At 47.0% G+C, this 26,155-nt stretch overlaps 1 protein-coding gene across 1 annotated transcript; it reads left to right on the plus strand.

Moving 5' to 3' along the window:
* Nucleotides 1-353: 353 nt before the first annotated feature.
* On the plus strand, nucleotides 354-9,382 carry TEX35 (testis expressed 35). The gene is made up of 11 exons (XM_063105916.1): nucleotides 354-392; nucleotides 1,102-1,152; nucleotides 1,715-1,783; nucleotides 2,708-2,764; nucleotides 3,462-3,521; nucleotides 7,408-7,469; nucleotides 7,696-7,888; nucleotides 8,217-8,260; nucleotides 8,559-8,618; nucleotides 9,006-9,070; nucleotides 9,282-9,382. The coding sequence occupies exons 1-11, from the start codon at nucleotides 354-356 to the stop codon at nucleotides 9,380-9,382; spliced, it is 801 nt and encodes a 266-aa protein (XP_062961986.1).
* The last annotated feature ends 16,773 nt before the right edge of the window (nucleotides 9,383-26,155 follow it).

Consider the following 26,155-nt stretch of genomic DNA (forward strand, 5'->3'; position numbering starts at 1 on the left):
CACAGGCCTGGTCCTGTGGCACAGGCAGCTGCTCCTTCCCCTGAGGTGCCCTGTGCTCCGACCAGCAGGCCATGGTCCTCCCCAGTGTGGGCTTTCCAGGAGAGCCCCCTGCCCATTGTCAGAGGGAGACCTGGAGGCTTTGGAACCTGGCCTGAGCCCCTCCTCTCGGTGGCTGAGGCACCCCAGGCCCAAAGCTGTGGTGACGCTCTGGGGCAGCATGGGGGTCCTGGGCATTGTGACCTCAGCTGTTCCGCACACAAAGAGGTGGTCACCTGCCCTCTCCTTGGCCTGGTCTTGGGGGCGGCCGTCGTGGGGAGGCTGGGAAGTTGAAGAACACTCTAGCCTCCTCCATCATGTCGGCCAAGAGGGCAGAACTGAGGAAAACAAACCCGGTAAAGGAGAAACGTTGCCGGACAATGTGGGGCCTCCTACAGAGTGGGGGGCGGGGAGGATGCAAGGGTGCTCTGGGGCCTCCGAGGCCTGATTTCTCTGTTCTGAGCATAAAGCAGCCTCTCGGCCTGGAACGGGTGTGGATTAATCCCAGGCCTTGGGGTGGGAGGGAAAGAGGCCTCTGCCATTGCTCTCTGGGGACAAGGAGCACAGTGCTACCCTTCGCCCCCATGACCATTCGCAGTTCCGAGGCCCAGGTCAGACCTGCAGCAGGCCCGCATCTAACTCACAGGTCATGGGCTTGAAATAACCTTATTAGAGAAATGTGATAGTCACCTCCATCCTGCGGGTGAAGAAACGGAGGCTTGGAGAGACTAAATAACGTTGCTAAGTTGCCACCGCGGGTAATGAGGACAGCTGAGATCAGAACCCAAGTCTGCCCACCCCCAAAGCCCGTGCTCTTGAGACAATACTCACACTGCTTAGAGTTTTGTTAAAGTGCCTTCTCCACCCAGGTCATAAGAAGAGACTCACGTGACAAAATCTGAGGTGTCGTGAATCGGGTCAGGGACAGGGGCTGTGTGAACCTAAGCTCTGCGAAGCTGGACAGGCAGGCTGGTGAGGGTGGAGAGTCCTCCTGCAAGGGCTGGAGGTTGTCCTCCCCCAGTCCTGATGCCTGACAGCCCGAACCCCAGCCTCCTCTCTCTGCAGAGCAAGAACTACAAGACAGTTTGCCTGGAATTGAAGCCAGAGCCAACCAAAGTAAGAAGCTTTTTGGAGGCGATGCCAGCAGCCAAGCCTGAGATCCGTGAGGAGGTGTCTTGGACTCAGGGGTCATTCACTGTCACTGGTGGCCAAGACCCAGCCCAGGTGTGGGGGCACTGAACAGCCTCTGAGCTGTCACAGAACTTCATACTAGTAACCAATCAGATATGTAAACAAACAAGGAAAAATTCTGTAGTGTTACCTAATTATGATAGGGAGACATGACTGGGTGGCTGCTTCACAGTACTGGGTGGTTGGGAAAGGCCTTCACTGGAGCTGAGAGCCAGAGGACAAGACACAGGCCATGCACAGAAGACCAAGACACAGGAGGCACAGAGGCCCCGCAGTGGGAAGGAGCTTGGCCATGCAAGGGGCAGACAGAGCAGAGGCCCAGTGGCCCGGGAGAGGAGTGGAACCTCTGCACAGGCGGGACCACCAACTCCCACCTCTGCCCTGGCCCTGAGGGAGGAACAGAAACACAGGGTGACCTCTCCTGCCTCTGCGATCCCACCCCGCACCTGCAATTTCCAACATTCTGTGTTTCTGTTTCCATCAGCAGACATATGATTACAAAAGAGCGAAACCAGGAGAGCCATTTGCCAAAGCAGGAATGACACAGGAGCTGAAGGTAAGCCTGTGAACCCAGGTGGCAGGGCCTGGATCAGCACTGTGAAGAGTCACTGGACCAGCTGTGAACAGGTCCTGGGCACCTACGGCCCTGTGACCTCATTCCCTCTGGTATTTTTTTTTAAACTTTTGTTTTGAAATAATTTCAGACTTATAGAAAAGTTGCAAAATATAGTACAATGAATTCTAATGTATCCTTCACCCAGATTCCCCAAACGTTGGCATTTTATCATAGTTGCTTTATTTCCTTTCTCTCTATATATATACAAACATATATAATATACATACATTTATATTATAAACCATTTGAGAATTTCCCCCAAATCTTTAGTGTGTATTTCCTAAAAACAAGAACATCCTCTTACATAGCCACAGTGCAATTATCAAAATTAGGAAATTAACATAGATACAGTACTAATCTTATAAGTAGCCCTTATTTCAGTTTTACCAATTGTCCCACTAATGTCTTTCATAACAAACAAACAAACAAACAAAAAACTTTTCTGGTGCGGGATCTGATCCAGGATCACGCGCTGCCTCTGATCACCCAGTCTCTTTACTCCCCTTTAATCTGGAGCAGTTCTTCAAACTGTCATTCGGGACATTGACTTTTTTGAGGATTACAGGTCATTTACTTTGTGTCTACAGACAATCCCTAAGAGTGAGTCTGTCCACTGCTTTGCCGTATTAGATCCAGACTGTGCATTTCCTGGCAGGCCCCTCAGGAAGCAATGGTGTGCCCTTGGCAGCGCGTCCTGCCAGGAGGCACCCGGGGTTTGCAGGTCCCACCGCTCCGTTGTCGCAACAGCATCCTTTCTTTCCTCCCTAACGGACGTGTCTCTCTGGTCCTCTCTCAGCCGTGCCGTAGTTTCCCTTCCATCCAAGATACTCCTTCACTCCTTCTCTTCCCATTTTGTTTCCTCAGAATGAACTCAGGGAGGTGAGGGAAGAGCTCAAGGAAAAAATGGAGGAGATAAAACAGGTAACAGGATGAGGATTTAAGTAACGTCGAAGGAAAATGTAGCTTCAGGGAAAGTGCAATTTGCAACTTGGAATAGTGAAGGAAATCAGGGACCGCATGAAAAAAGCAATCAAACTCAGCCCTAATCCCTTAGAGTGCTTAAGTACTGGGCAGGTTAGGATATTCATTTCTTACTTGTTTGATGCCCAGCCCCAATGTCTGAGTGATTAAGGACTTCCTAAGCTGTCTCACTGATAAGGCTGGGGTGATGTAACCTTAGTGACAAAGCTGAGTGAGAGGGCTGAGTTTGGGGGCCATCAGGGACAAATTCCATCCTCCTTATTCACCTCCCCTGAGCAAGCCAAGAACAAGCACTCTCTCCTCGTTTCTATGATACAATCACCTACCACCAACTACAACAGGAAAAAGGGAATAATCAAGCAAGAAGGTGTAATTGAAGCTGTGGTCTGAGCTGCACACGTAAGCTTTGCAGTAGTCAGATCTAAGCCGTGCCGAGGCTGCTGCTGGTGGTGATTGGCGGTACATGCACCCCGGGCCTTTCATAGACTCCTTGGGAAGAAAGGGGCTTTAATAGGCCATTATTCGTTCATTCCAGGGAGCACTTGTTGCCCTTTGCTTAAAATACTCCCAAAGATGCCAGAGCTGACTTTAACAATATTTTCTGTGTTTGTCAAGCCATGCCTTTTTTCCTCATTAGATAAAGGATATAATGGACAAGGATTTTGATAAACTTCATGAATTCGTGGAAATTATGAAGGTAAGCATTTACTGAGTGCCTTCCATGTGCCAGCACCGTATCAGAAACTGTGGAAGAGAGGCCAGACCCTGCCCTCCAGGTGATTATAATCTGGTTACAGACCCCAATTCCATTGCAAGGCACAATTGCAAGCTAAATAATTGGCTGTCAGTTAATTAGGGGTTTAGAGAGGTGAATGATGAATGTGGGCTGGGGTAACCAGAGAAGTCCATGTAGAGAAAGTGAGTTTTAGGTTGAGACTTAGAGACTGCATTGGAAGCTTAGTGCAAATCTAATCAAAAGCCCAGTAAGATTCTTTTTTAACTCAAAAAATCACTAGGAGGATAATCTACATTCTAGAACCATGGCTCACAAACCACAGTGTATTACAGAATCACTTGGAACACTAATTAAAAATACAGAGCCCAGACTCATGTTCAGATGGGGCTTGGGCCTTTGTATTTTGGCCAAGTTTCCAGAATGAGAGTATGAGAACCACTGATGTAGAAGCATAAATAGCAAAAGCAAATATCTACAAATTTTTCAAGAGTTATAAGGGAGCACTAGACTTACCAGATATTAAAATGCATGATAAAGCCACAATTATCAAATTAGGGTGGACAAGTGGATGAATGAAACAGAATAGGTAACCTTTTAACAGCCTCAATGCCAGGGATGTACTGAGAATCACTTGTGAAGACTTTTAAAAATCCATATACTCAAGCCCTAGCCCAAAGGAAATGAATAAAAATCTCCAGGGTGGGACAGAATTGCTTAAAATTCTATGATTCCGGTGTTTATCCCTGGATGAAAACCAGGTCCTAAACACTTCAGCAGCAGTTATTAACCTTGGCTGCACATTAGGATCACCTGGGGAGCTTTTTCATCTTCTCCCTGCTCCCTCCCATACCCAGGCTGCACCCATAACAATTAAACCAGAACCTCTTGGGATGAGGTTCAGGTGCCAGTAGTTTAAAAAAGTTTCCCAAGTGATTCCAATGTACACTTGAGGTTAAACTACAGGCTCTAAAAAATTTAAAATATAATAGAGGTTATTTTTTTAATGTCAATGAGAAGGAAAGGATTATGTAATAATATCAAAAATATTAAGAACCATACTATACGAGTATGAGGGAAAACTTAATGCTGTAAACTTAGGAAAATATTTGACCGGATGTTTTAAATATAAATACAATGGAAGAAATCACAAAGCAAATATTGATATATATTAACTATATAAAAATTTTAAAGAATTATGTCAGAAAAGCACCAAATACAGAATTAAAAAGCAAACAGTTTGGGGAAAACAATTTTCCACAAATAGGATAAGGATAGACGAAAGGGTTTTATTCATAACACATAAAGCTCACACAAATCAACAAGAACCAAATAAGATAATGAGCAAGGTCTCATCCACAGAAGACAGTATAACCAAAAAGCAATAGATGTATTGGAAATGTTTCACCTCATGAACAATCACATACAGATGCAAATACAAAATAGATCATTGTTGTATTCAAATAAGCACATTTTTGATTTAGGACAATTATAGAACAAGATAGCAATGCTTTTATACTGCTGATCAGAGTGCAAATTTGTACAAAACTAGAACATTATTAGACAATAGGTATCAAATAATATCAAAACTTCTTGATTTATCAATTTTACTCCTCAGAGTTTAACCTACAAGAATAATCAGAAATGTGCCAGCATGGTTATCTATAAAAAGATGTTCACCACAGGGTTATTTAAAATAACAAAAATTTAGAAACTACAATTTTCAACAGTAGGGGAATCACCAAGTACATTATGATAAATCTATATAATGAGAATTAGGAACTACTAAAGACAATGTTTAGAAAGAATGCCTGTAATGAGGATTAAAAAAGCAAGATACAAGTCATATAGACAGGCTGATTTCAACTTGGTGGGGAAAAAAAGGTAAGTAAATATGTAGGAAAAAAGACTGAAAAGAAGTATACCAAAAGGGTTAATAGCAGTTATTTCTGTCTGGGTGAGAAGATGACATTTTTTATATTCCTCTGTATTGTCCACATTTTCTACAAAGGGCATGCGTGATTTCTACATTAGAATGCAGACAGTGAGTGTTTTGTTAGCGGGTAGGACCGGGGATGGACAGGCACAAAGGACACTATTTCAGGCCGGGGAGCAACTTGAGCCCAGCAGGAAGCAGGATGAACGTGTCGTGTATCCCGGTCACTGGGGAGATCAGTCATGAAGCGGGGATCATTTGGGGAAACTGTGAGAAATACAGCTGAATGGGCACACAAGCAGCGGGTCATGAAGGCTTTTGAAAGACAGGCAGACAAGCTGGGGCTTGGCTGTGGAAGCAGTGAGCGGCCTCTGGAGATTCTTAATCACAGAACACACTGGGAGCGGCACTGCAGGGAGCTCAGCCCGCAGCTGTGTGCACGGTGGCCTGGGGTGGGGTGGGGACTGTCTGGCAGCCAGAACACCACACAGGCAGCTGCACGCTGGCTCAAGGGGAGAGAGCTGGACTAGGCGCAGGAAAAGAAGGAAAGGGGTAAATCCAAAGGCGCACTGGAGGAAAACTAACCGTTCTTGGTGACTGATGGAATATGGAGGAGGAAGTCTCGAGAGGCAAGCATCCATGATGACACCACAGTTGGGTTGTTTTTAGGTGTAACATGGTTGGTTGTACATATCTCTGGGGTAGAGAGCTGAATGTCAGTAACCTGTGTGCGATATGTGATGCTCAAATGAGGACAGTTAGTATATTCATCATCATACGACGTCATTGATTTTCGTCACACTTTACCTATTCCACCCTTCCCCCCGCCCCCTCTCCCTTTCCCACCTCTGGGAACCTCAGAATGACACCAAAGTCTTAATCTGGATGATGAGAAGAAAGTGATGACAGTGACAAGGACAGTTGGGAAATGGAGCCAATTTAGGAGGGAAGATGAGATCAGTTTGGAACATGATGAGTGAGACTTGTAAAAATATGGGACATTTTGACTCTGGCATTTTGGACCTAGGGGGCATTTTGACTTCAAGTATTTGACTCTATTTATGAATATAATTGTTTTATTCAAAATCTGTACTAACATTTAAAAACGTTTTTCAAGAAGATATTTTCTGAAATCATCTCCACCCAGACATTATAATTCCTTGATCAATTTTCTATGTGAGATCAATCAAATTGTTACCAATCTTTCATTTTTGATGAAAATTATTTTTATTGGAGTAAATTATTTTCATTTATATTTTATGATGGTCAATCCAAACCTGTTTTTGTCCATAACACATATTGTCAATGATAGATTCTGCCATCTTACAATTTCTGTCGCATCCACTATTTCTATCCGGTTTCCCCAGGTCAAATTTTCTAGATCTGAACTTTGCCAAGAAGATTTTGTTATTCTTTCTATTCTTAGTGAATAATAAATGTGATGTGCCACCTTAGCTATTTTCAGTTTTATTTTGTCTTGGCCATTTCATCCAGGACTTAGATAAAAGATGGACTAGATACAGAGGACTGGGTGCATGGCAGGGGTCACATTGGAGCAAAAGTGTCTTTGGGGTCACAATATTTGCCTTCTTGGCTCCATCATTTTCTAGGCGTTGAACCACGGCAGATATTGGTTTTATCCAAAGTCTAAGATCAAGTAAACACTTCCTGGCCTCTGTCTCACCTGAAGACTTTGGACACATCCCCTAACAACTCTGCCTGTGTTTCAATCTCCTCAAGGAATGTGGAGGGGGAAGGGAGAACATGTCATGAATGCCCCAAATGCCACTTCACCCAAGTCTAGAGAGGATTTTTGAGGAAGTAAGATGCAGAATGGTTAGGAGAGAGAGGCGGGAGGAAAGCATTTCCAAACCCTTCAAAATGAAGATTCTAGTTTTGAATTCTCTCTTGAAGGAAATGCAGAAGGATATGGATGAGAAGATGGACGTTCTTATAAATATTCAGAACAACAAGCTGTAAGTGTGACCTGCACCCACCTCTCCTCACCTCTAAACAATCTCCTCCCTTCACTTTGCTGAATGTCTTTGGGGTACAGAGGACATTCAGCCTCTTCAAGGAGTTGTCTTGGCTATTGCCCAGTGGTTTGGAGTCAAGGCCTTCCATGGCCACCCATGTCCTAGTTATCTCCTTGTCATGTTGGAAAATGTCTCCCCAACTCTCTGCCCCTCCCTGACCCCCCAGTCCCCTTAGAAGAGGATCAAAGGAGCAGCTGAAACTCAGGCTGATGGGAAAGACTGACACAGACCTGCAGCTCAGGCCCAAGAAAGTGGACGGAGCTGATGGAGTACCATTAGCTCATCACAAGAAGACGTTGGCACCACCAAAACCAAAAAAGGACCCACTGGATTCCCTTCATCAATGTAATACCTGCTGTGTAAGTGAAGCCCTGCCCTAACCCAGCACAGGTGCCAGGTCCCTGGCTCCTTCCCCAGAGCTCTTGCTGTGATGGGACTGGTACCACCCCTCTGCTGGCCCCTGGCCCTTCTGCAGTCTGGAGCCCTCCCTTACCTCCCTGGCCCTCTAGGCCTGTGGAGCTACTTAAGCCTTGACCATGTAGGACTTGACCCTGGATGTGCCCGCTCCTAAGTTCCACTGTATGATTCTCTCCTTTCCTATAGCAAGGTCTGATGAGGTGCCCAGCAGGCTGGCCATCTTGGACCAGGGAGAAATGATCTTTCTTGTGCCGTTTTTGTCCTTTGCAGGAGAAATGTTTGTTGTGTGCCCTAAAGAACAACTGCAATCAGGGGTAGGTAGATCCACACGAGATATGCATGATCTCAGGCTGGTGCCTTGTTATCCCAAAGGGAGTGTGCTCCAGCTGCATCCGCATCCAGCCCCTCCTGTGGTTGTGCAGGGAGTAAGGATTGTGAGCAGACTCTGCCCCCGCCACAACCACTTAGTCGTAGAGGATGTGGCACTAGGAAGGAGGACTTGGGCGGCCCAGCCTAGGGGCTGCTGTCTAGAGGCCCCCCTGGCAGGGTGGGGGTGCACCATCAGCTGCCAACCCGACCCTGCCTCAGGTTCCTGCCTTTCTCCTCATCTAGCAGGAAACTTCCACACCAGGTCTGGGCACCTTTTTCACCCTTGGCTTCTGGAGCTGCCTTGTGATTTATCTGTACCTCAACCCCAGTGAGATGGAGTACGTGCTTCCGACCTAGCGCAGCCACAGAACTTACCAGCAGCTCCGGTTCATCCCCTCCCCACCCCCTGAGCTGCACAGTTAGGGCTTACTGCCCGCTTAACTACCACCCACACTCCAGGCTCCACCCAGAGATTAAAAATCTTCATTTAAAGCCAAGAGGGATGTCACCGTTTTGAATACCAGTCCAAAACTTGAGTGTGTGGAATGTCACTTTTTTGGTTCTAAATCAGCATATTTCAGACTCCAACCCCTCTCCCCGCTTCCTGGTGGATTGGGAGGAAATTCTATCTTAGTCATCCTCGGGTCCTCCCCCCGGTTGCCTTCCTCCGTTCCATCTGGCTCTGCAAAGGTCCCAGGTCAAATCATGGGAGGCCTCTGAAGATACTGGCCTCCGGTCCGCGTGGTCCCAGGAGGGTCCCCTGCTGCCTCGCCCACCCACTCCCTCCACGTTCTCAACTCCTGCATGATGCATGGAGCCCGGGTGTCTTGGTTGATGTAGGGGACCCCCAGGCCTTGGGTCTGACCCACACTGCTCCCCTCTGAGGTCTTGTCACCAAGCAGGACTCGGGTCCCTGCTGCTGATAGGAACGTGGTACTCTTCTTGGGTGCTGGGGATCTGCCTTAGGTCTTTACAAAGGTGGGGATATGCCAGTGACCCCCCGCCCCAGCCTCCCACTGGTGCACTCCGTGCCTGCCCCAAATCCCCTGAGGGAAGACGAAGCTTGACTGCTAGCTTGAAATGAGAGTCAAGAAAGACAGAGAAAACAGTAATTCAATAAGCTCTCCTGCCCACGGGTGTCATTCTTGGCTTCAGGTTGATGGAGGAGGAATCAGTGGGATTCCATATTTTATTTCACAACAGCTCTTTCTTGTTTCATCCCTTCCAAGTTGGCTGCTTCCAGTCTTAAACCTTCCAATAAATAATTAGTCGAGTTCTTAATGGTGACATAGTAATTAGTGATGTACTTGGTGCCGCAGATACACATTTTAAAAATGAAAACCATTCTGAGGTAATACAGGTTAGGAAAAAAGGTAAATAAAATAAAATACAAAACTCAAAACACAACATGGGTCTTGCCCTCAGGGAGCTTGTAGTTTTAAAGGAGAGATGGCAAATATGCATAACAGTATAAATCACATATACATGAGTACAATAATCACAGAATGTGAGGAAAAGCAGAAGTGGATCAGGAATGGGGAAAGAAGGGTGGGTACAGCCCTGCGTTAGTTTGTATGGCTGCTGTAACAGATTACCACGACTTAGTGGCTTAAGACAATAAGGAAGGGGTCTACATCGGGTCTCGCGGGACTGAAATCAGGGTGTCAGCAGGTCTGCATTCCTTGATTGCGGAGGCTGTGGGGGAGACTCTGCTTCCCTGCCTTTTCCAGCCTCCAGAGGCTGCCTGCATTCCTTGGCTCATGGCCCCCTCCCATCCTCAAAGCCAGCAACAAGTGGTCCAGTTTTTCTCCTGCTGCGTCACTCTGACACTGACTCTTCTGTGCCTCCCTCTGCCTCTTTTAAGGACACTTGTGCTTACTTTGAGCCTGCCTGGATTATCCAGAATAATAATCTTATTTTACATTAAGTGATAAGCAGCCTTAATTTCCCTTTGCCATCTAACATAATATGTTCACAGATTCAGGGAATTAGAACATGGACATCATGGGGGGACATTATTCTTCCTACCACAGGGGACTTCCCAGACCCTCTTCCAAACCTCCAAACACTTGGGAACACTGCACTGTTCAGTTCTGTGCTGTGCTGGTTTTAAAATAGGCCTACAAATTATTCGATACTCCTCTGATACTCTTTTCTTCAAGAGAAACCTAATTCTTGTACCCTCGAGTGTGGGCTAGACACTGCCCTGCAGGCTGCCCTGCCACTCTTCCCTGAGGAGAGTACAAAAGGGCCTGCTGTGCCCGTCCTTCCCACTCTGCCCAGCCCTGCACACCCGGCCTCCACCTGCTTTTCTCTTGAAGCTGCTCCCCTAAAGGAAGCCAGCCACCCCCTGACCGCCAGCTGCTCTGACCCTTCTGCAGCTTTCATTCTTCTGATTTAGTCCCTGCCTTCGACCCTGGTGACTAATCCCCCTTGGATTTCCTGGCTTCCTTGACTCCCGTTCTTCCTACCTCTACCTTCTGTATCTCTCTTGGTTACTACTCCTCTGCTGTCTTAGTCAGCTTGGGCTGTTATAAAAGAATATCATAAACGGAGTAGCTTATGAACAATAGAAATTTATTTCTCAAAGATGTGCAGACTGGGCCGGCCCTGTGGCTCACTCCAGAGAGTGCGGCGCTGGGAGCGCAGTGGTGCCGGGAGCACCAAGGCTGCAGGTTCGGATCCTATATAGGGATGGCCGGTGCACTCACTGGATGAGCTCAGTGTGGGCGACACCAAGCCAAGGGTTGCGATCCCCTTACTGGTCACATACACGCACACGCACACGCACACGCACACACCCAAGATCAAGGTGCCAACAGATTTGGCATCTGGTGAGAGCCCATTTCCTGGTTCATGGATGGTGCCTTCTTACTGTGTCCTCACATGGCGGAAGGAACAAGGGACCTCTTTCATAAGGGCACTAATTCCATTCATGAGGGTTCTGCCATCACGGCTTAAACACCTCCCAAAGGTTCCACCTCCTAATACCATCCCTTTGGAGGCTAGTTTTCAACATGAATTTTGAGGGTACACAAACATTTAGACCGTAGCATCTGCCTGTATCCTCTCTATGGACAACCTCTAGGCTTTTCCCCATATCCTTGCACTGTTTTCCAGAGCCTGGCTTCACTTCCTTCTCGGAGACTGAGGACAGAAATCAAGTCCATGTCGATCAACACAGCAGCCCCCAAATTAGCATTTATTCAGTGAATAAATACATAGCAATCAGTATCAACCCTCAAGGATCAGAAGGGCAAATCCATACTGACACAGGCCCTCCTGAAAGAAAGCACACTGGCTCTGGAATCTAGAGTCTAGATTAATCCATTAATGGGGGAAAAGAAAAATGGGCTGGAGCAAAAGAGAAAGCCCATGTGACTTTAAAGCCCAAACCCTTGTCCTGTCCTTCATATTCAGGAACAACGACTTTATCTTTTTCTCAATTGAGTGTCCATAATCATAACCCGATTAATTATAAAATGCCTTTCCCATCCCTTTTTTTAAAAATCAGCATTTGAATGCCAGCTTGTTATTCCCACCACCTAAGCTGGCTGAGATGGAAATGTAAATTTGTTTAAGAGAAACCAGTGTCAACTTTGCTCTACAGAATAACGAACTTGGACGGTGGTCTCGAGTCCCGACCTCTGACCCCAGCTTTGATTTACCTGTCTCTCCGGGGCCTCTTTCCTCTTCTGTCACTTGCTCCGTCCTGTATCTTTGATGGCTCTCAGGGCCTTTTCCAGAAGAGCTGAGGGTGAGAGAAAAGGATATGAGTTCCTCAAGGACAGAGACTACGTGGAATTCACTGATTTCCCTTCCCCTGCCACTTGACAGATGAGTGGATGCAGGGACGTGTGCGTGTATGACGGACATGTGGATGCAGGGACGTGTGCGTGTATGACGGACATGTGGATGCAGGGACGTGTGCGTGTATGACGGACGTGTGCGTGTATGACGGACATGTGGATGCAGGGACGTGTGCGTGTATGACGGACATGTGGATGCAGGGACGTGTGCGTGTATGACGGACGTGTGCGTGTATGACGGACATGTGGATGCAGGGACGTGTGCGTGTATGACGGACATGTGGATGCAGGGACGTGTGCGTGTATGACGGACGTGTGCGTGTATGACGGACATGTGGATGCAGGGACGTGTGGGTGTACGACGGACATGTGGATGCAGGGACGTGTGCGTGTACGACGGACATGTGGATGCAGGGACGTGTGCGTGTATGACGGACATGTGGATGCAGGGACGTGTGCGTGTATGACGGACATGTGGATGCAGGGACGTGTGCATGTATGACGGACATGTGGATGCAGGGACGTGGAAAACTTTCCCTATTTCTGACACTGGTACCACTTACTCGTTCATGCTTGACATTTTCTCTCCCTCCCATAGCAAATGAGCTACCAAGTCCCAGGGAGTATTCATAACATGTCACATGTCTGTTCCCGTATTCCCTCACTCCCGTACACCTCTCATCCAAGCTCTTAGCATCTGGATCCTGAGCTACTTGCAGTAGCTTCCCTCAACTCTAGCAATTTCTTCTTATAACCTGGAGTCCATTGTGCGTACCACTTCAGGTATTTCATTCCCAACTATCGCTTTTCTCCCCAGCTCACTCCCTTGTTCAAAAATTATCTCCAGCACCCACTGCTTATGAGATAATATCCACACTCCTTGCATTTCTGATCTTGACTAACATTTCTGACCTTTTCTGACCTTTCCTCCCCCTGCTCCTATCTATAAACCCAGCACCCCAGGGTCCCAGATGAGCCCTGCTCATTCCCATGTCCTCATCTTTGCTCACCTCATTCTCTCGGCTCCACGAAGCCCCCATCGTTCCCACCTTACTATTTCCAACCCACACGTGTCGTACCAGTCCACACAGGTGGCCAGTTGCTGGAGGCAGGGCTCGTGTCGTCTTCAGCTTCACCCTCAGTGTGGAGGTCAGAACCTGTACTTGGCAGGTGCTCAGGACGTGTCTGTCAGCTCAACTTTTTCTGCCTAGCCTGAGAGAGTCATGTGTCAGCCTTCTTGTCCTACTCCTGCACTCCTGGCATCTGTGGACATGCCAGAAGGGTCCCAGATGCCAGCAGGGGTGGTCTCCCACATGGATCCGTCCAGGACTAAGCAGGCTTGGGGGGAAGTCTCAAGAAAGCTCTCTAGTCTATCTGGATTTCCATCCCAAATCACATCTGGAAACATAAATATGAGACTGTGTCTGTGCTCAGGTTGGCTGATGGGATGAGGGAGGCTCCCTTTCACCCTAAGTGGATGCCAGTTTTAAGAACTAAAGCAAGGTCATGAGGGAAACAGCTGCCAGGATCAGCTAAGGCTAAGGCTTCTCTGTACAGATGATGCTGCAGTGCTAATCAAGCTCCAAGGACGAGTGGCAATGGTCTCTGCTGTCCCCATCCCTTGGCCTTTCCCAAGCTCCCCCATGCCCCAGTCCCATGTCACCCAACTCAGAGGCAACAAGACAGCTGTGAGTGTTGAGGAGACAGTTTTGCCTGGCTGCCACGCAGCTGTCGCATGTGCCCTTAGGGAGAGACCTGCAGGGAGCCACAGCTGGTCATTCCTGCCGACACCACACACGGACTAGCTTTGCTGGTGAGCTTGCACTTTTTCTGTAGGTCTCAGTGTCACCTCGTCTGGAACACAATGATACTTAACATTGTCTGTTCTCCCAAACATGCTATTCCTGTCCTGGGTACAGAGTCTCTTGGGAGCATCTCTCCCATCCCGGCCCCCACTTCTTTGTGGTACATGACCCTGTCCTCCAGGACATATCTGGGACCCAGTTGATCGCACCAAGGTAGATATCCAACCCAGCTTGCCCAGCTGTACTCTTTCCCTTGGAATTTGGTGAGACTCAGTTGGCCCACAGAACTGAGGACTTGTAATTGGGAGCTGGGGAGCCCTGTGCCACCATTGGCCAAAGAAGCAGAAAAGTCTGGACTGTAGGAAAAGAAAACCAGTCTGCAGGGAGAGAAAAATGAGATGGAGGTGCTAAGAGAAGTAGAGACCCAAAGAGGGAGCTTCAAAAGTCACTTCCCAAGTCCCAGACCCTCTTTGTCTGGTGTTAGCTCCCGCCTTAGCAGTGAGGTCCCCGGCACTCTTGGCCTGCATTGCCCATTGCTGTTTAAGCAGAGTGGGTTTCTGTTACTTACCACCAAGCAAGGCTTAGGTTAGAAGGAATCTTGGAGATTGTCCAGTTTACAGCTGAGGATGTGAGGCCCAGAGAGGAGCAGCGAGGTATCCCCAGCTGCACAGCCAGGTTCCAGCAGAGCCAGGTCCAGAGCCAGGTTTCTGACTCCCAGCTCAGCACTTTGCTCCCTTGGCTCTGTGGCGCTTTGGGGCCAGTTGCACTTCCAGAGGTGACAAGGGAAGGCAGAAGGACCACAGACCTCGGAGTCAGCCGGACAGGACACAAAGCAGTGGCGAGCCTGCAGGAAAGTCACTTCACCTCTCTGAGAAGCAGCACTTTCGTCAGGAATGAGCAGATAATAAAACCTAATTATGAGGGGCACTGTGAGGATTAAATGAGAGTGTGTGTAGAAGAGTTCAATTAAAAAGAGAAAGAAAGGAAACTGCTGCGATAACAATGATGCGATAACAAGGTCACAGCTGCCTCTCCTAGATCCGCAGGCCTTCGCTTCACAGCCCCAGGTTCCCGACACCTTGCCTGGCTCCAGTCACGGCCAAACCTGCAACGAAATGAATTTTGATCTACTTTAATTTAAAAAATGAACAAATGACCTATAGCCATTTTGAAAGAAGGGAGGATGTGTCTATTAGGAAATCAAACAATAAGAAAATATAGGAGTGATACTGGGATTGGGACTGGCTTGGATTGGGTCCCTCGTAGCACAGCATCTCACTCTGGAACTTCAGTGGTTGGTGACAACAGAGCCAGGTGCAATTGACTCCCCCAGCTCCCCACAGATGCAGGTGCCACAGCCCAGGCCCTGGCTCATGCAGTCGCCAGAGAAACCTGAGTGTGAGTCATGTGGGTGCAACCAGACGGGGAGGGCCGGGCCCAGGAGGAGGCCAGCTGTGTCGTCCAATCCCATGACTGCCATGGGCCCTGGCATAGTGTCCAGTCACAGCATCTCTTCTCCTGGGTCACAGGCCATAGGTCAGTCCCAAAAGGAGGGTGAGGGTGGGCTCAGGCGTCCACCACCACTGACTGGAGGCCAGACCAATTCCTCTCAGACTCAACAGGTCTGGTTACACCCCATTTCTGTGGCAATGGGGTGTAACCACCTTCCTAAGGGGTGCCATCCTAACTAGCTCCATGGGCTCCTAGGGCCTCCCTGCGATCTCCCTTCATTCAATATTTCAAAGGTGATTTACCCTCCTATATTATGATCAAGGTAACTTTTGGACATTTCTCTCTATGTTAAAACAAAATACAACCAAAACAAGTTCAATCTACAGAACTGAGATCAAAGGGTGAGTGTGAAAGCCCATCCCCTGCCACTGTAGAGGGCCCGAAAGGTGCAGCAGCTCCCCAGCCAGGCCATGGAGCAGCAGTTAGCAGTGGGAGGTTCTGCCCATTTGACACTTTCTTGTTGATATCCTGATGGCTCACTGCTGAATTCTACCAAATATTTAAAGAACTAATACCAATCCTTCTCAGACTTTTCCAAAAATTGAAGAGGAAGGAACACTTCCAAACTCATTGTGTAAGGTTAGCATTACCCTTAATACCAAAGCCAGACAAAGACACCACAAGAAAAGGAAATTACAAGCCAATATCCCTGATGAACGCAGATGCAAAAATCCTCAACAAAACAAAAGCAAAATGAATTAAACAACACATTAAAAGGGTTATTCACCATGATTAAGCAGTATTTATCCCTGGGATGCAAGCATGGTTCAACGCATGAAATCACTAAATGTGATTCACCATATTAACAAAATAAAGGATGAAAACCACACGATCATGTTGATGGATGCACAAAAAGCATCTGACAAAATTCAACATGCTTTCGCAATAAAAACTCTCAACAAATTAGGTATAGAAGGAAAGAATCTCAATGTAATAAAAGCCATATATGACAAGCTCACAGCTAATGTCATACTCAATGGTGAGAAGTTCAAAGCTTCTCCTCTAAGATTAGGAACCAAACAAGGATGCCCATTCTCACCACTTCTATTTAACATAGCACTTGGAGTTCTAGCCAGAGCAATTGGGCAAGAAAAAGAAACGAAAGCATCCAAATATGAAAGGAAGAAGTAAAATTATCTCTGTCTGCTGATATCAGCTTTTCAAAAGTGGTAACCAAGAAGGATTTTCTATGGTTTTGCTTTTTATGGGTGATGAGTTTGTGGGGAGATGGGCAACTCTGGTATGACTCTTATCAGTACAGTCTTTCTGGGGATGATTTGATAACACATATCAGATGCCTTGGGAGACAGGAAAAAATTACAGATGTGTGCCAAGATTTAACTAGAAGTATACTCATCACAGAGTCATTTATACTATATATTTAAAAATTGGAAACAACATAAGCAAACACTAATTGGTTAATTAAGTTATGGCACACCCATAAAATGGAATGCTCTACTGATATTTAAAAAGTAGATATTGTTGAAATATATGTAATGATATCAAGAGATCTTAATGATGAAATGTTAAATGAAAAACATAAAATTATAAAACTATTAGAATATGGTCCTATTTTTGGTAAAACTAAATGTGTGCACGTGTGTGTAGAGAGGCAGGCGTAACCGGAAAAGACTTAGAAGGATGTGCACACAAATCATACCCGTGGTTTTCTCTGAGTAGTAGGATCATGACAGATGTTTTTCATTCTTTGTACTTATCTATAATTTCTAATGTTTCTACAACAAACGTGGTATTTGTTTAATGACACACAGTAACCTTTTTTTAAAGGAAGAGAAAAATGGCCAAGAAAGATCCTTAAGAATAGAAACGGAGCTGGCTGGCATCTCCTAAAACTTTTTCTGGTGGAAAGCACCTTAGACCTTTTCATTACCTGAGAGTGACCAGTGAAGTCACGGTCTGTCCAAGTGTTCTCCAGGGGAAGGGGACAAACTGATCACTCTGAATAAATTTAAAGAAACAATAGGAAACAAAACTAATAGTTCTATGTTTACGGTCATGGGTGATGTTTATTCAATGCATGTCATCCCAGCACTTCCACCAGTGGTCCCTGCCACCCTCCTCTCCCCTGAGTTATTACAATCGCCTTGGAGTGTAGGCGGACTCCCCTACAGTCCAGATTCTACAAGCCAAAGTTGTCCTTTTAAAATGTAATTTAGATTATGTCACACTTAAGCTCAGAACTTCTCAGTGTTTTCTTCTCTCAGAGCAAAATCCAAAGTCAGTGGCTTGCAAGGCCCTGTAGGATCTGCCCTGATGCTCTCTGCCTACCCCCCACCTCCTCCACCCCCCCCCCCCACAAGCCCCATATGTTATTTTCCTCTTTACTTTCTGGGCTCCAGAAAGTTTCTTTCCTTTTCTTCAAATATACCATGTACACTTGCCTTAGGGCCTTAGCCCTTACAAATGTTCCCTCTCGTCTCCCCAGCTGTCCACGTGGCCAGCTCCCTCACCTTGCCATTACCTTCACAGTGACACTGCCCTTTGGTTCTATACAATATATGACAGTATCCCCACCCCCAGCATTCTTTATTGTCCTTACTCTGCTCTATTTTTCTCTCTAGCACACTTATCACAACTCACATACTTGTTTGTTTACTTGTTTGTTGTCTGTCTTCTTCCATTGGAAAATAAGGTCCTTGAAAGCAGAGGTTTTGTTCCTGTCACTGCTATGTCCCAGGGCCTAGGACAGCCCCAGTGGATCAATAAACACTTGTTGAAAGGACACATGGATATCAATATATTACCGTACACCAGGCACCACAGGCTCTGTGCTAAGAGATTTACCTGCACTATTTCATTTTATTCTCATGACAACCCTCTGAAGTTACTCTGTCATTCTAAGTCATTCAAACTGTCATTCTCCCCATTTTATACAAGATGACACAGACTCACAGAGAGAAGGGAATGAAAATCTGTCCAAGGTCACAGAATGAGTGGCAGAGTTGGAACGTGAACCCGAGCACTCTGATCTCAGAACATATCTCCTCTACACTCTTGCTTCTCACAGTGTGGTCCCTGGGCCAGCAGCACTGGCCTTACCCAGGAGCTTGTTAGAAATGCGAGTCTCAAGATGTATCTCGGACCTAGTGAATCAGAATATGCATCTTAACAACACTTCCCAGGTGATTCTAATGCACATTAAAGCTTGAGAAGCACTGCTCTAGGCTATGTGATCTGGCTTTGGAAAACAGAGGGCCTCACTCTGAATAAGGGGCACCCCTCAGCCTGGGTCGTTCCCCTGCCCCTCACCCCCATCCCAGGAGCACTCCTATGTCTGCTGCTGCAATCCAGAGGAATGCTGATAAGGGTCTGGTGCAGATAGTGAAGTCCTTGGCTTCCTCTTCAGCTACTCACAGGCCTGGGGGAGCTGAGGAAAGGGGGCAGAGTTTCGTACTGATGAGTGAAAGCTCATCCCCTGCCTCAGTGCAGGAGCCAGGCCCCCTGTAGATAGGGTTCTTTCTCTTTCTTGGAGGAAAGTGTCTCAGTTCACTTATGGAGCAGCAGACTGTGCCTCTCAGAAGCACATGAGAGAGCCCATTTGACATCCAAGATGCAGCACTGAGCCTGGAGCAGAAGCCATTTCTACATGACACTTTTTAGGCACTCAGACCAGGGAGGTTGTCAAAACAAAATCAAAATTTGTTTTCAGTTGGGATAGTGATGCATGAGAGCTTACCCTGACACTTGTCTTTATCACCAGGAGCCAGCTTCCGTCTTGACACTTACTGAGGAGTGGGCCTGGAATAAAACCAGAAATTCCTCCTCCCAGCCTTCCGCAAGCCCATTAAAAACGAGGGTATATGTAAACCCAAGCAGGCAAAAGCCGACTATGAAAACCCACCAGCAGAGGGCGCTGGGGCCCAATTAGTCTCTGCCCACTGATGGATGTCTCCAGAAGGAAAAGCAGCAAGGACCAAAAGTCTAGGAGTCTAGACTCTGGGTCCCACCCCGGCTTTATCTTTGGAATTTCGTGGGTGTTCCAGACAACTGGCGCCACTGATTTGTGCCTACAGGAAAATCAGTGGTCACCCACATAGGAATCATTCAAAAGGCCCCCCCCATAATCCAGTATTTGGAATTCACAATGAAGTGACTTTCATGCATTCCTTTATGTACTTAACCAGCATTTGTTGGACACCTGCTATGAGCCAGGCCCAGGGCTATATGATGTGTTTTCCCATAAAGTGATGCTAAAACAATGGTTAGATTCCAAGGCTAGTCCCCCAAAGACTTTTAAATCTTTTATATGGAGAGAACAGAACAAATGAGACTATTTTCTGTTCTAAGGTCAGAGCAAAGGGCAGGGGGGGGGACACTGCAGAAAGAAGGAAAGAAGGTGTGGGGAGAGAAGCAAGAGAGACAGGTAGGGGTAAGAGGGCCCTGGGGGAGAGGAAGAGAACTTGGTTTCAGCCCTGCCTGGTGTACACCAAACACTGAACCATAACACGTTTGGCTTTGGCATCCTTCCATTTCTGTCTCTAGACCCCGACCAGGAATTCACGTCTGCATGGCCTCAGGAGTGCATGGGGCAGCCCAGGACCCCTGCAGTGTGCCCAGCCTGCCTGCCCTCCATGGCGCTTGCTCCACAGCTTCTGTCCTGCCCTCCCCAGCCACACTCCTGTGCCTGCAGCAGCCTCGTCGGCTCAGCGCTGGTGGAAGAGCAACCCATCAGACTAACACACCCTGATGCATGCAGACCAGCCCTCCAGGGGATGGTTGCATCTTTTAGAGTTCCCAAATTAATCTTTAGTTAATTTTCCCTCCAGTGGGCTGGAGGGGAAATGACAATTTCAGGCTGTTTGTGTTGAGGGTGGTATTTTGGGAGCGAGGCCTGAGCACCTGTCTGGGGGCTCCCACACAATTTCTTAAAAGAGCTGGCAGGATCAACTTCTGGGGGCGAGGGGCAACTGTAGAAAGATTGTTGGCAGATCAGGGCTTGCAGGTCAGAGGTAAATCTCTCTAGCAGTTTTGAGTGTGTGTGTGTGACAGTGACTTCTATGTAATTCTGCATGTGTGCTTGGATGAGGCCAGAGACAGAAGGTCAGTTCAGGGAAAAGGATGGACCAGAGGGCTGGATGCTGGAAAACTGCTGAGCTGGGAGAAGGGGACTCTCAGAGTTGGGGCCTTGCTGTGGCAGCTGCAGGCCCGGCTTTCCAGGCACCACCCCCCGGGAGCTCTCCTGGCCCAGCACAGCCTCCGGCACTGTGCTGCACAGAACAGATGGCTGTGCTGCCGAACTGCCCCCGCAGCAGGTCCCTGCTGGGCAGGAGGCCTGCTTAGAAAGTCCTGCCTCAGCGGCTGTGGAGTGGGCTGAGGTCTGGGGGTGGGGTCTTTCCAAAAGAGCTGGCTGGTGGGAGGTGGACAGAGACTAAAGGGCAGAGGAAGACAGTCGTGACAGGATCATCACAAAGGCCTTCCTTGCAGCACCCTAGCACAAACCAGGTTCAACTGAGGCATTCCCTGCCGAAGTTCTCCATTAGGAGGAATCTCAGTCATCCTGCACATTGCTCCCCAGAGGATCCCAGTCCAGAAGCTCACCTGCTTGTCATCCCTTGAAAAAGTTCTGTTGGCTGTGCAGGAAGTGGGGCAAGGAGGGAGAAAGTCTGTGTGCTCAGCAGGCCTTGGCAGGACAACAGGAACATCTGGGTCCCCGTCCTGCAGAATTTAACGATGGATTACCCTGCCTCATTCATCGCGCCTTTGCTAATGCTGTGCTCACCACAGAGAACACAACCCCAGCGCCACCTCTCCAAATCCCAGCCATCACAACTAATCTTCAGTGACAGTCAAAATGGTGGTTACTTTCCAGTAGGGGGATGACAGGGGGACTTCTAAAGTGCTGATAATATCCTGCTCTTGATCTGGGCAGTGGGGAGATGTCTGTTCTACACGTGAAAGGCATCAAACCAAACATGTAAATGGTGCTGCTGCTTTGGAAAACAGTTCGGCAGTTCCTCAAAAATTTAACATGGACCCAGCAATTCCACTCCTAAGAAAATGCTCCAAAGAACTGAAAACATATGTCCACACAAAAACATGTACGTGAATGTTCATAGCAGCATTATTTATAAGAACCAAAAGATGGAAACAGCCCAAATGCCCATCTGCTGGTGATGAATGGATGAATAGAATGTGGTATATCCATACAGTGGAATATTACTCAGCCATATAAAGGAATGAGGTGCTGATACATGCTACAGCATGGATAAACTTGAAGATGTTAGCTAAGTGAAAGAAGCCAGTCACAAAAGACCACATGTTGTATGATTCCATTTACATGAAAAGTCCAGAACAGACAAATCCACGGAGATAGAAAATAGATTAGTGATTGCCAAGGCTGGCAGAGGGGGAAGTGGAGAATGACTGCCAATGGATATAGAATTTCTTTTGGAGTGATGAAATGTTCTGGAATTAGTTAGTGGTGATGGTTATGAAACTCTCTGAATATGCTAAAAACCACTGAACTGTATGCTTTAAAAGGGTGAATTTTATGGTGTGAAAATTGTATCTCAAAAAAATGCATGAAGCTATACACTTATGATTTGTACTTTTTGCTCTATGTATCTTAGACCTTAAATCAATTCGTCGAAAGTTTGCTTTAAAAGTGAAAGTGCCACTACTCTATAGCTCAAGTGCCTGATTAAAAAAAAAAAAAACCAATCCCAATCATTGTCCTTGCTGGGACAATGCCACGAAGGAAAGTGCCACCTCATCTACGAAGCCCCCATCGTCCCTGCACTAAACAGGGACATTAGCAATTAATATCCACACCCCACTTCCTACTCATTGCTTGTAGATCCTGGCCACTCAGAGTGTGCCCCATGGACTAGTGTCACCAATGTCGCTTGGGATCTGGTTAGACATTCAACATCTCAGGCCCCACAGGCTTACTGAATCAGTCTCTGCCTTTTAACAAGACCCCCAGGGTTCAGGTGCACATCAAAGCTTGAGAAGCACTGCTCTAGAGTCCCTCCACCCCCACCCGCTGCCTATGGAAGAGAGTCTACACTTCCGGAGACTGTCTTTGTCAATTCCCACCTGTGTGTGCTCATCAACATTTGCTGAGTCAGTGCTCATGTCTGTTCATCCTGGAAGAATGCTGGGTGGTCTCAGAACCAAGCCAGTACCTGCTCTACTCTGACTTTAAGACCAGGATAGAGAGACTAACATTTGAGGACACTCTGGTCAAATAAAAGAATAGGAAAACTCCTGATATCAGAGTGAGGTCTCGAAATACCATTTCTTGCTGAAGGGAATCAGGGTTCCTTGGAGAAATGACTGATTCTAGGTCTGGGCAGAAAATATACAAGATGAACCTTGTACAAAACGTGCAAGACTTTTCGGGTCATGTCTAAAGGATTCAGGAGCCAACTGCAAGAGACACCCACTGGGCAAAATGGGGCTACTTGAGCATCAATAATGCAATGAATCAAAACACCTCAAATGTATTAACAGCCATGCATTTATAATTCAAAAAACAAAACAAAACAAACCCTAATTGTTTACTGTTGGAGGATTCTAGGAAATCAGTTCATTATTTTGAAAATGGTAAATAAAGGGGGAAAATGGAACAATTATCTTGGGTGTCAAATAGGTAAATAGTGATATCTGGTTCTCTTTTTCCTCTTTCATTTATAAGTTGGAATACTTCTATGAAGGAGGAATGATAGAATCAGATATCACCGTTTTGCAACATTTAATGAATCAAAAGATTCAGGCATCGATCATCCATAACATCTAATACCACTGAAAGAGACAGATACCCCATGCCTCCAGTTTGAACAATATCCCACCACTAAAATCAAACTTGAATCTGATTAAGCTCTAGAGCCAAGTGCCAATTTACAGGAATGGAAGGGACAGAGAGCATGTTGATGGCCTGCACTACAGGGAGGTCATCAGCAAAATCTAGATTGTGGACAAGTCTATAGGATAAACAGCTCAGTGTCTTCAACACATAAATTACAGGGGAAAAAAGGAGGGAGGGGTAACCTATAGGTTAAAACAGACTTAAAAGTTATATCAACCAGTTTCAACATCTAAACCTCACTTGGATCCTGATTCAAACTCTTTTAAAAAATTCCATGTGTGACAATTTTGAGACGATTGGGAAATTTGAAAACTAGGAATTGCTTATCGTTAATTCGTTTTGATATGTAATAGAATTGTGGTTATAATACAAAAGGAGTTCTTCTTGACTGATTCTCCAAAACATTTACAGATGAAATAATATAGCATCTCGGATTTGCTTCAAAATAACAGGAGATGTGCTAAATTGATGGGGAGGTGTTGGAGTGGGGGTGGGGTGACCATTGTTGGGGCTGGCGAAGGATAGGTACGTGGTGGTACATGGTACTATTCTGTCAACTTTTGTGTATGTCCAAAAATTTCTAAAGTTAACGCTAAAATGGAATCTATACACACACACACACACACACACAGATAGATGATAGAAAAATATATATATACCTAAAACAAACAATATGTATGAAATATAACAAAGTGTTGACTTAAGAGAAACAAAACAGAATTTAAGAATCCATAACTGTGTAAAAGCAGTAAGATCTTTCTTGTCTCATTCTTAACCTATTTTCCATAATTAGATTTTTTTGTAATGTAATATTTTGCTTTCAGAGGTGTTTTATAAACCAAGACTCTCATCTCACAGTCCAGAGAATCAAGCAGAAACTTAAGTTACTGAAATCCAAGGAGAAAGAGTTGGATATAGAAATAATTATAGAAGACTTTGGGTCAGAAATGAGCATAGTTGAATTCACACCGGAAGCTCGCTGATTGAAGGCAGGAGCCAGGCTGCAGATGTGTTGGTGACTGAGTAGGACATGGAAGTAGCATGTCTGTTCAGCATCCTCCTCCAGAACAGAATCGAATGGCCAAGCTGTGGCTCTCAGCCCTGGCTGCATGTGAGAATCACCTGAAGAGCTCTGAAAGCATATGGAGGCCCAGGCCCACCCTGGACCAATTAAGGCAAGATCTCTGCAGGAGGCCTGGGCTTCAGTGGTTTCAAATGCTCCCAGGTCACTCTAATATGCAGCCAGAGCTGAGACTTGTGGTCTTAGGCAGGCAGGGTTGGGATTGAAGCTGGCCTGCCATGTTTAAATACAGCCGAGTAAACGAACTGAGAAATGGTGGCTGCCACTGCTGAATACATGACAAATCGAGTTGATAGGTGAGACACTGAGTGTCACCTTTGTTCTGTTTGCTGTGAGTCACTTGCGGTCATTTGGAGCTACTGCGTCCAACCTGAGTCACTTCTCTCTGGGTCCCTGGGGTGTGGCTGAGATCCTAGTAGGCTGAAGGTTGTTGGTTCTTTGGACTGAGCTGTGGTCTTCTGTGGCTGCAGGTTTTAGCAAGTACATATCAAATACCAAGGGTAAACAGCTGGGCAGCAGAAGACACGGTCTGGATAAAGTTGGGAAGGGAAAGGATGAGGGGTGGGGAGGTTGGTCTCCTGCCACGTGCTGGGCTGTGAGTCAACCCAAAGTCACAGCCAGCAGCTGAACGGGCAGTGCCAAGCCCAGATTCCATCTCCCGGGCAGTGAAATCCCTCCTGCAGGATCTGTGTCCAGCACTGAATAGTGACTTTCGTCAGTGCCACAGCGCAAAGTTAAACTGGCTGACAGGAACAGAGAGATTTAAAGCAAACGTGTTAGGAGCCACTGACCACTGGCAATTGGGGAGGGGTGAGGGAAGAGGCAGTTTCTAAGCAATCATGACATGCTATGGGAAAGTGTGATTCAGGTTCCCAAATTCCAGTCTCAGGTATTAGCTGTGGCACAGAGCAAGGCCCCTCCCTGCAACCTCCTCACCAAACCGTAGGTGGGATGGATCTCACCCTAGCTGGGATGAGTCATGTTGCTTGGTTTCCTTGCCTGTCCAGCAGGAGCCTGTCATTGTCAGGCCCATCTTGGCCCATAGCGTTTGTGACTAAGCTGGGCTTTCGCCAGGCCCTCATTCTGCTCTGGGTATGACCGAACCCTTGGACTTTCCCTTTGCCTCAGCCCCACCAGGTTTGCCCGCTCTGACCACTGACGCACTCAGCATTGCTCACAACTCCCTAACATTGGGGTCCCTCTGGCTTGGCCTCTTTTGGGAACTTCCCTTCTCAGGCAGCCCTAGCAGGTGTGGCCTGTGACCTTCCCCTCTCTGGCTCTGGCCCCAGAGGTCTTGGCGTGACTTGCCTGCTGCCAGATAATGATAAGGCAGGGATCTGTAACCACTCAAACAACTGATCAGTGATGTTTTACACTCTCAAAGAGCTTCAGGAGAGACATATTTCATGTAGCAGGATCCACAGTAGCAAAGTGACATGGGTGTGAGGGTGAGACCCACGGCTATGGAATCGAGACAGCTTCCTGGAAGAAGTGGGACTTGAACCAGGGAAGAAGATGGGCATGATACTGGTTTGGTGGTGCAAAGTGGCAGGACGTGACAGCTCTGTGAGTAGGGATGGGAGAAGAGTCAGGAAAGAGTGGGCTGTGAGAACCCTTGTGGGCAGGGGTGATACCCCAAATATTTAATGACTGGTCCTAATCCCCCAGAACCTGGAAGTGCTGGCTGTGCCAGGTGTGACTCTTAGTTCCTAGCTGTGGGGTCATCTGGGGGTCTTGGGAAAGGACCAGGGTAATGATGGGCAGGTGGTGATTGGGCTGGGGGTGGGGGCTCAGGGCAGCAG

Source organism: Cynocephalus volans, chromosome 8 (genome assembly GCF_027409185.1).
Source record: "Cynocephalus volans isolate mCynVol1 chromosome 8, mCynVol1.pri, whole genome shotgun sequence".
Classification (NCBI taxonomy): Eukaryota; Metazoa; Chordata; class Mammalia; order Dermoptera; family Cynocephalidae; genus Cynocephalus; species Cynocephalus volans.